Source organism: Oncorhynchus gorbuscha, linkage group LG10, assembly GCF_021184085.1.
Source record: "Oncorhynchus gorbuscha isolate QuinsamMale2020 ecotype Even-year linkage group LG10, OgorEven_v1.0, whole genome shotgun sequence".
NCBI lineage: Eukaryota > Metazoa > Chordata > Actinopteri > Salmoniformes > Salmonidae > Oncorhynchus > Oncorhynchus gorbuscha.
Window position 1 is genome coordinate 32,686,678 of NC_060182.1, and position 9,880 is coordinate 32,696,557.

The 9,880-nt window shown below is 40.0% G+C and overlaps 1 protein-coding gene across 2 annotated transcripts; it reads left to right on the forward strand.

Annotated features, from left to right (window-relative positions):
* The first annotated feature begins 4,018 nt into the window (after window positions 1–4,018).
* Window positions 4,019–7,456, forward strand: LOC124045901 (cell division control protein 42 homolog). 2 transcript variants are annotated; one of them, XM_046365683.1, is made up of 6 exons: window positions 4,019–4,235; window positions 4,687–4,812; window positions 4,978–5,050; window positions 5,162–5,271; window positions 5,481–5,678; window positions 6,656–7,456. In XM_046365683.1, exons 2-6 carry the CDS (start codon window positions 4,708–4,710, stop codon window positions 6,743–6,745), a joined length of 576 nt encoding a protein of 191 aa, XP_046221639.1. In that variant the 5' UTR covers window positions 4,019–4,235; window positions 4,687–4,707; the 3' UTR covers window positions 6,746–7,456. The 2 variants fall into 2 exon arrangements, with proteins under 2 accessions (XP_046221639.1, XP_046221638.1); XM_046365682.1 differs by lacking the exon at window positions 6,656–7,456 and adding an exon at window positions 5,917–6,539 and having other exon boundaries at window positions 4,024–4,235.
* The last annotated feature ends 2,424 nt before the right edge of the window (window positions 7,457–9,880 follow it).

Consider the following 9,880-nt stretch of genomic DNA (forward strand, 5'->3'; position numbering starts at 1 on the left):
TATTATTTGTACAGGAGATAACTGAGAACTGACTTTTTCCACAATTTGTTATGTTTCAGCCATATTCTAAAATGGATTAAATATATATTTTTTAAATCATCAATCTACACACAATACTCCATAATGACAAAGCAAAAACAGGTTTTCGAAATGTTTGCAAAAGTAACAAATATAAAACACACAATACTTATTTACATAAGTTTTCAGACGTTTTGCTATGAGACTCCGGTGCATCCTGTTTCCATTGATCATCCTTGAGATGTTTCTACAACTTGAAATTCTATTGATTGGACATGATTTGGAGAGGCACACAGCTGTCTATATAAGGTCCCACAGTTGATAGTGCATGTCAGAAACTCCCCAAATAAAGGTGTGCCAAGCTTATAGAATCATACCCAAGTCTGTAATCGTTGCCAAAGGTGCTTCAACAAAGTACTGAGTAAAGGGTCTAAATACTTCTCTAAATGTGATATTTTTTTATTTATTTTTTATACATTTGCAAACATTTCTAAATTTTGTTTGTTTGTTTTGTCATTATGGGGCATTGGTGAGGGGAAAAAACGATGTAAACAATTTTAGTATAAGGCTGTAACGTAACGAAATGTGGAAAAAGTCCAGGGCTCTGAATGCACTGTAAAAGCATACATTTACTAGTCTCTCACAATACACAACTTTAGGGTGTCATTTGTTTGTATATTATTTTACAGGTTGTTGTTATTGAAAATGAGCACACATATGCAAACGATGGTAAATCCAAGGCACAGATGATTGATGACCACTTAACTTACAGTAACCTGACCATCCTAAGGGCTCACACCAAACCATCACCAGCCACAGAGATGACTGAATATGCCAGTATTAGAATCCGCAATTGTGATGTTTTAAATGTATAATAATGCAGAAACGTGCATATCTTCATAATGCTCTAAAGTCACAGGAGTGGGAAGGCAGCTCAGCATTGGAATCTTTACCTTTATTTTGTATGATTTTGATGGGGTTACTAAACACGTAACATGTGATTTTGATTGCAATGTCTATTCAATGCAATTATGTTTTGTATCATATATGTTTAATTTATTGTTATTTATCATTTTGTATATTTTTTTATCATGATATTAAAGTAGCATATAGAGAAAAATAAACTGCATTACATATATTTGGTGGTTTTCTCACAAAATGACCATTTAATCCACTGTTTCTGATTTTGTTTTAAATGTCAACATACAAGTAAAGAAAACCTAATTCTTTATGGGGACACCTAGGATCTGGTGTCAATCATTGGCACTTAAATAAAAAACTAACTTCAAATGGAGGCCTTTACTGCCCCCCCAAATCCTGTAATTCTACCCTTTTTGCCATGGGGCAGGGATGTTTTTATTCTGTTTGATATCATCTCATGCTGTTGTTCACATTTTGTCATGAGGCTGGGAGAACATTTTGTAGTTTTAAGCAAATTTCTTGCAATTCTACAAATGTTTCTATCATATGCTACCAGGATAGATGTATAGCCATCTCCTGCCAGTGTAATCCTTACTATAGGCAGAACACAAAGTAGTGGTGTAAGGGACCTATTTTAGATCATTGTCAGATTGTGGTGAAGACCAGCAAGCTCAGAGTTACAGAAAGGAGCTACATCATGAAGGGTACGAATGCTGGGGTCTTCACTGTCACAATGAGTGCACTGAGGCAATGTGAGGAGGGAGGTACTGGTGTGTCATCTCCAGACCTGGGAGGAATGTCTAAAGCTACATGTCCTCTGCACATGTAATGCCACTCAGATTGTCCTGCTGGAACATCAGAATGTTTCACCCACATTGTTGTGAAACCATGCAAAAAGACAGCCTATGATTGTTGAAGTGTAGCATTTCATTTAAGATCAACTATTGTGTTCCTTCCACATGGCTTTCTGTAGAAAATGAGAATATGAAAACAATGTACAGTGTATGTCCTTGATCATATTGTAAATTATAATATGACATTAACATGTATTTTTCCAGGCATATCTTTTTCAGCTGCTGCCACTGCATCTATCGATTCAACAACATTAGTGCAGGAGGAAAGTGCAACATGGCAAGTCCTAAAAAAATAATATTTTCAAAGGGTAGAATGTTTAGTTTATAGGGGAGGGGGTCTGTGTCAGCCATAGTAGTACGGCACCCCTGGAGAAAATTAGGACTAAGTGGCTCAATTGGACACATTGACAGATTTTTCACCAACAACAATATACAATATCTAAATAAATAGGCTACATGTTATGCGTGAGTATAATTTCAGGAGATACAAGAACCATTTGAACAGTTTGCCACTAAAGGAGCGGAAACAGCGTGGAGATGTGTAAATAGACAGCGAGGAAGAAGGAAAGGTGCTGAGTGTAGAGGGAAGCGGTGTGGGGAGGAAGATTGGCGTCACCGGGAGCTTAGAAATTCAACCTGATGAGAGTAAGGAAGGATTACCTGCAGAGGCAGGTGTGGTGAAGACCTGCTGAGGTCGAGCCTCGTCCCGATTATAAAAATGATTCTTTCCCAGTGGTAGTGAGATTTTTTTTGGAGAGAATGGATACTTGCATTCTGGCTGATCCATATGTGGTTGGGTAGAGAAGAGTTTAGGAACTGAAATGTAAAATTCTCTGTGTTTGTGACACCTACCGTTTGGTGCAACGCAGACCCGGTGGACAGTGCAGTGAAACAGATAAGACATTTTCTGTCCTGCTGAGTTTTGATGGACTCTTTACCAGATAAAGTAAAGTTAGGATGTGTCAGTTATCCTGTTAGAGCTTTAGTCCTGAGCTAATTCCAGTATTTTCTGTATCAAGCTTATGGTCATGTTGCAGCAGTGTGTAGGAGGGAGATTGCTAGATATAAGAAGTGTGCAGGAGGGCATGAGACAAAGGAATGTGTAGTATCGGTGGGAAAAGCTGTGTTAACTGTAGGCGTACCCATGTTGCCGGAGATCAGAAGTGTCCGGTGAGAGAAAGGCAGGTCGAGGTTGCCAGGGTCAGAGGAGTACAGAAGGTGTCTGAGGTAGTGAAGAGAGTAGTAGAGGAAGATGGTTCCAGGGAGAGGGATCCTAAGAGGATCCCTGTGAGTAGGCTGAGGCCAATAAAGAGTGCTAGGAATAGCATGTGCTTCAGTAAGGTTGGCTTCTTAGCATTAATAGCCATTGTTATCAGTTGTACTGCAGAAATAGAATGTAAAACACCGAAAATAGATGTCATGGTGGCAGCTGCAGAGAAGTAATATATATAATAATAATAATATATGCCATTTGCTTTTAAAACACTTACAGTCATGTGTGCAAATAGATGTCACCCTGGTGCGCATGCTCTACCAACTGAGCTACAGAAGGACCAAGTACTTGGGTGTATGATATTTTACTGCAGAGGAGTTACATGGTGTGTTAAATGATTAGTGTCCTAAGTAGTGGAATAGTGGTGAGGTTTTAATGGGTGTAGGTTTAGCTGGTAGGGCCATTTTTCTTCCCTTTTCCCTTCCTCTTTTGTGTCACAACGTGCAATGAATTCACACTCCATAACAGGGCAAGATAAAAAAAAAATACCATAGACTAATAGAGGCGGGTCTCACAATCCAGTACAGTAGATGGCAGTGTATGCACTTTTCAGTTGGTTGTGATCCACCAATACAAATCAGAGAGGAAGAGGCGAAGTGAGAGCCATAACTAGGTCCAAAATCTGTCTTTTCCTATAGGTGGCGTTTTTTGCTCATCGAGCGAGGAGTTTTTGTATGGAGGTCAATAAGAGAGCGAATTTGGTTAACACACCATGTAATGGCTTATTTGCTACGGGGGCTAATAAAATCAAATTGAATTTTCGTAATGCGTAGGTTGTCACGAGTGCACTGATATAAGTAGGACACGTGACACCCGGGCAACTTTGAGAAAAAAACACTATATCGGAGCCTGTTGTTCATACGCGTATCTGTCCTCTCATTGGCTAGAATGCCCCCCCCTGATCTTGCCTCCCCCTACTGCCTTCCATTTTATAAGACATTTATTTGAATTGTTAGAGCGGCCAGTTGAGTATCTGGTGATCAATATAATTGATCGTCTGTGGTTTTATAGCTCCAGAGCCATATCCGCCCGAAGTTTACCTCCACATTATTTGCTATCGTGCACCCCCTACTGGTGTTGACTGGGATCACACGCACTGGCACAAGCAGCAGAGAGCCAAGCAGCTGCCAACGCCCGGTGAAGTAAATACCAGATTCAGTGAGGAAAAGGTAGGAAAATCACCGAAATACATTTATCCTCATCAATACTTTACATGTACAGCAATACCAAAGCGATTATTTAAGGTGTTTTAGCAATAGGCTTGTCATTCATTGTTAGGAAAAATAAAATGAATAGGAAATTGAGAATGAGCTCGCCAGGTAGCCAGTTAGCTGCTAACACCGACTCAGCTAGCTAGCTAACGTTAACTGCGTCCGTTTAAATGAGCTACAACCAAGTAGCTAGTTAGATCTGTATAGAGTCTGTACAACGAAGTCCATAATGTAGCTAGATGGTTGTTGCTAGCTACAATATTTCCATTTAGACCTGGTTTGCTAGCGAACAAACCCATTTCAGACGCCAGCTAGTTAGCTAGTCGGATAACAACAGCTGGTGGTGGTGGTGGATACTCCCTGCCACTCATCTGAAGTCTTGTATCTAACTTTCACTTGTCTTTTTCAGACAAAAGTAGACAGCACAAATATGCAGACGATTAAATGTGTTGTGGTTGGTGATGGAGCGGTGGGAAAAACCTGCCTTTTGATTTCATACACAACCAACAAATTCCCCTCTGAATATGTACCAACAGTAAGTACATCTAATTTATACGTTGGATTTCTCTCGGATTATTGATCTAGTAATTGTTTCACACTGACTCTAACAGAAGCGACTTGGGTCTTCTCAATAACTACCATTCTGAATAATCATGGAACAGGACAGATGCCTCATTCTCTTTTCATTTTCTCATCACAGGTGTTTGATAACTATGCAGTAACTGTCATGATTGGCGGTGAGCCGTACACCCTAGGATTATTTGATACTGCAGGTAAGAGTGGATCCTTTTCAAGGACATGGTCTTCAGTTCCCAACTTTAATAAAGAACATGTTGGTTGATTGCTATTCACATTTAATCAACGCTTTATACCCGTCTCCACAGGTCAGGAGGATTATGACAGGTTACGACCTTTGAGCTATCCCCAGACGGATGTTTTTCTAGTTTGTTTCTCTAGTGTTTCACCCTCTTCATTTGAGAATGTTAAAGAAAAGGTGAGTACAATGCCAAGCCCATGAAGCATACAATGCACATTTTTGAATAAAGGAATATTGAGTTAAAATACATTATTTCTAGTAGGTTAAATGTAATGTCAAATTGGCAACAAAATGAAGTGATGGGAAAGATACTAGTTATGGTGTCGTTGACTAGCTGACTGACTGACCATTCTGAGTGTTAGGAAACATTGTTTTCAATCTTGCAGTGGGTACCCGAAATCACTCACCACTGTCCCAAGACACCATTCCTGCTCGTTGGAACTCAGATTGATCTGAGAGATGACCCTTCCACAGTAGAGAAGCTGGCCAAGAACAAACAGAAGCCCATCAGCCCTGAGATGGCCGAGAAGCTCGCCCGTGACCTGAAGGCAGTCAAATATGTTGAGTGCTCTGCCCTGACACAGGTGAGATGTTCTAAAGCATAAACAAAACCGGTAATACTTGTGACCTGCATGATAACAACCTATTGTGTTAGATGTACACGTTGCTCTGTCGTTTTTGTGCTCAGCTTGACGTTTCATTCTGTTAGTGGTGGCCTAGAACTGCATGGAAACCCATCCATACAATGCTCTTTAATCTTGTCTGTGCTAACTAACCTCTCTCTAATGCTAGTCATATTTCCCTTTTTCTTCCCCTCTCTAGCGAGGTCTGAAGAATGTATTTGATGAAGCTATCCTAGCAGCTCTAGAACCTCCTGAAACCCAGCGAAAGAGAAAGTGCTGTCTGTTCTGATGATAAGCGTCTTTTAAAATCTTGCTTTGCCTCTGATCGTCTGCTGCTTCTTTAATGTCAAGAAATTACTGTCTGTCAAGTAACTAACCAAGTTGCTCTTTTAAAACGTGTGCCCATTAACTTTCATTTCAATGTCTGATTTTGTTTTGACTTACCCTAATCACAATAGACTATACTGCCTTGGCCTTCATGGCAAGGATGCCAACACTTTCATTTTAGTACTTAATGTGCAAGTTTACATTAGGCTGTAGCTGACTTTGTGTTCCTTTTAAAATATATTACCTCAGTATTTATATGCTTCGGTTCCATTCAACCCTTCCAGGAAACATTTCTGTGCTGTGTAAACAAGTATTATGAGCTTCAACTAACTTAATGTTTTTCTATCACATCAATGTATTTTTTTTCTACTACTATATCAAAGACCGTAACTAAACATTATTGAAAGTTTAAGTTTTCCATTGGAGGTTAAGATCTTTGCAATCTTGAATGACTAAAACCTGTTATGATATATGAATAAAGGATAGTTTAAATTACAACTCTCTCCCAGTTCAGTCAAATTTGTTTTTACATTCAATCAATTACAATAGTTGTGGTTACACACTGCAAGGTTGAAATGTGTATTTGGTACATTCATGTTTTGTGTTTGCAGAAAGGTCTAAAGAATGTGTTTGATGAGGCAATACTGGCTGCCCTGGAGCCTCCGGAACCCAAGAAGAGGCGCAAATGTGTGCTGCTCTGAGGATTTCCTCTCCTATTGGTTAGAGTATTTTAACAACATTACTTGGACAAAAGCAAACAATTGTTGCACAGGAGTACTTCAATCCTATTGGTAACTGATACAAATACTTTAAAAATGTTTGCAAAGTAGTGTGTGTGTGTTGACTTAATTGATCTCTACTAGATCCTGTGATAATTAACCTCTTATAAAATAATAAACTTCTTTCCTAGAGCCATCGCAGTATTTTTAAGTTAAACATATTGGTGGCTTCAGTCTTGTTCAAGGGTCACAGACGCAAAGCTGATGATTGGGATCAGTGACAACAGAACAAAACCCTTTTATGTTGAATAGTGTCAGGGCAGCGTTGCCAGTGATTTATAAAGAATTCACGTTTTTAGGTGTATAATGCCTTTGAACACCTGATGTAAACATAAATCCCCCTTCAACTGGGAAAGTTATGGCTTCGGGAAGTCTGTATTGAACAATATATACAGAATGTCAGGGCTGTATAGTTTTTATTTTATTAAATGCCTTGTCTGTCACATTGTACGGTTTCTGCATTCCAGGCACTAGTCTTAACGCAAATTGTCGCAGTGTAAATTGTTCCTCTGACAGGAACTACACCTTACAGTATATTTATTTGTTTTATACAAAAAAACTCTTAATGTTGACAATGTGAGAAGTGCATTTCTTTAAATGTATCAACATAATAAAGCTTAGAATTCTCAAGCATTCTTTTCAGATTCATTCTCAGAGTAGGAGTGCAGATATGGCCCACGATGCAACCATGGGGTCTCAGTATATTGATGTAGTGCCTGTATTGTTGATTAAAATCACCCTACAGTAGTTGACGATACAATAAGGACAGTACATTTAAATTTATTATCTCGAGACAAAGCATGAGAAGTAATTTCCACATGATAGCAGTACATAACCAAATTGGCGTACTTTATATTAATGTATTACAGGTTCAAACACTTAATAATCTTAATGCATTTGGAAAGTAATCAGACCCCTTGACTTTCCACATTGTTACGTTACAGCCTTATTCTAAAATGGTTTAAATCGTCCCAGTCCCCCCTTTCAATCTACACACAATACCCCCAAATTACAAATGAAAAATGGGTTTTTAGAAAATGTATTACAAATAAAAAATATCACATTTACATAATTATTCAGACACTTTACTCAGTACTTTGTTGAAACACCTTTGGCAGCGATTACAGCCTTGAGTCTTCATGGGTATGACAAGCTTGGCACATCTGTATTTGGGGAGTTTCTCCCATTCTTCTCTGCAGATCCTGTCAGGTTGGATGGAGAGCATCGCTGCACAACGATTTTATGATCTCTCCAGAGATGTTCAATTGGGTTCAAGTCCAGGCTCTGGCTGGGCCGTTCAAGGACATTCAGAGACTTGTCACAAAGCCACTCCTGCGTTGTTTTGGTTGTCTTCGCCCCCCAGTCTGAGGTCCTGAGCAGGTTTTCATCAAGGATCTCTCTGTACTATTGCATTTAAGAATGGAGGCCACTGTTCTTGAGGACCTTCAATGCTGCAGAAATGTTTTGGTACCCTTCCCCAGATCTGTGCCATGACACGATCCCGTCTCGGAGCTCTACATTCAATTCCTTCGACCTTATGTCTTGGGTTTTTGCTCTGACATGCACTGTCAACTGTGGGACCTTATATAGATAGGCGTGTGCCTTTCCAAATCATGTCCAATCAATTGAATTTACCACAGGTGGACTCCAATCAAGTTGTAGAAACATCTCAAGGATGATCACTGGAAACAGGATGCACCTGAGCTCAATTTTGAACATCATAGCAAAATGTCTCAATACTTATTTACATAAGGTATGTTGAAAAAAAAATCTACATTTGGAAACATTTCTAAAATGTCTGAATACTTTCCAAATGCACTGTATATCCTTATCCTTATGCAGTGCACCATGTAATCTGTGTATTCTCTCAATATACAGTAGCAGTCAAGGTTTGTTTTTAATTTTCTACATTGTAGATTAATAGTGAAGACATCAACACTATGAAAATATGGAATCATGTGATAACCCAAAAAAATGTTAAACAAAGCTAAATATATTTTATATTCTTCAAAAGTAGCCACCCTTTACTTTAACAGCTTTGTGCACTCTTGGCATTCTCTCAACCAGCTTCACCTGGAATGCTTTTCCAACAGTGTTGGTGTTCCCACATATGTTGAGCACTTGTTGGCTGCTTTTCCAACTCATCCCAAACCATCTCAATTGGGAGGAGGGCAGGTCATCTGATGCAGCATTCCATCACTCTCCTTCTTGGTCAAGTAGCCCTTACACAGCCTGGAGGTGTGTTGAGTCATTGTCCTGTTGATAAACAAATTATAGTTTGCGTATCACTGCAGAATGCTGTGGTAGCCATGCTGGTTAAGTGTGCCTTGAATTCTAAATAAATCACAGTGTCACCAGCAAAGCACCTCCACCCCTCCTCCATGCTTCACTGTGGGAACCACACATGCAGATATCACCCGTTCACCTACTCTGAGTCTCACACAGTAGTTGGAACCAAAAATCACAAGTAATGATGGACTGGAGTTACTCTTTGCTTATTTGAACTGTTCTTTCCATAATATGGACTTGGGCTTTTACAACACAGCACAACTAATTGTCTCAAACGCATTATGGAAAGAAATTCCACAAATTAACTTTTTTATTTTATACCCCCTTTTCTCGTGGTATCAATTGTTAGTAACTACTATCTTGTCTCATCGCTACAACTCCTGTATGGGCTCGGGAGAGACAAAGGTCGAAAGCCACGCGTCCTCCGAAACAACCCAACCAAGCCGCATTGCTTCTTAACACAGCGCACATCCAACCCGAAAGGAAAGAAGAAACACCGTGCACCTGGAGACCTGGTTAGCGTGCACTGTGCCCAGCCCGCCACAGGTGTTGCTAGTGCGCGATGAGACAAGGATATCCCTACCGGCCAAACCCTCACTAACCCGGACGACACTAGGCCAAACGTGCGTCGCCCCAAAGACCTCCCGGTCGCGGCCGGCTGCGGCAGAGCCAGGGCGCGAACCCAGAGTCTCTGGTGGCACAGCGCCACCTGGGAGGCCCTTACAAATTAACAAGGCACACCTGTTAATTGAAATGCATGAAGCTGGT

Bases quoted from the DNA above. Each gene is read 5' to 3' on its own strand.
- LOC124045901 (XM_046365683.1), top strand. From the start codon at position 4,708: ATGCAGACGATTAAATGTGTTGTGGTTGGTGATGGAGCGGTGGGAAAA. The intron at 5,051-5,161 runs GTAAGAGTGGAT...CCGTCTCCACAG, and splicing joins AGGATTATTTGATACTGCAG to GTCAGGAGGATTATGACAGG. The intron at 5,272-5,480 runs GTGAGTACAATG...TCAATCTTGCAG, and splicing joins TTGAGAATGTTAAAGAAAAG to TGGGTACCCGAAATCACTCA.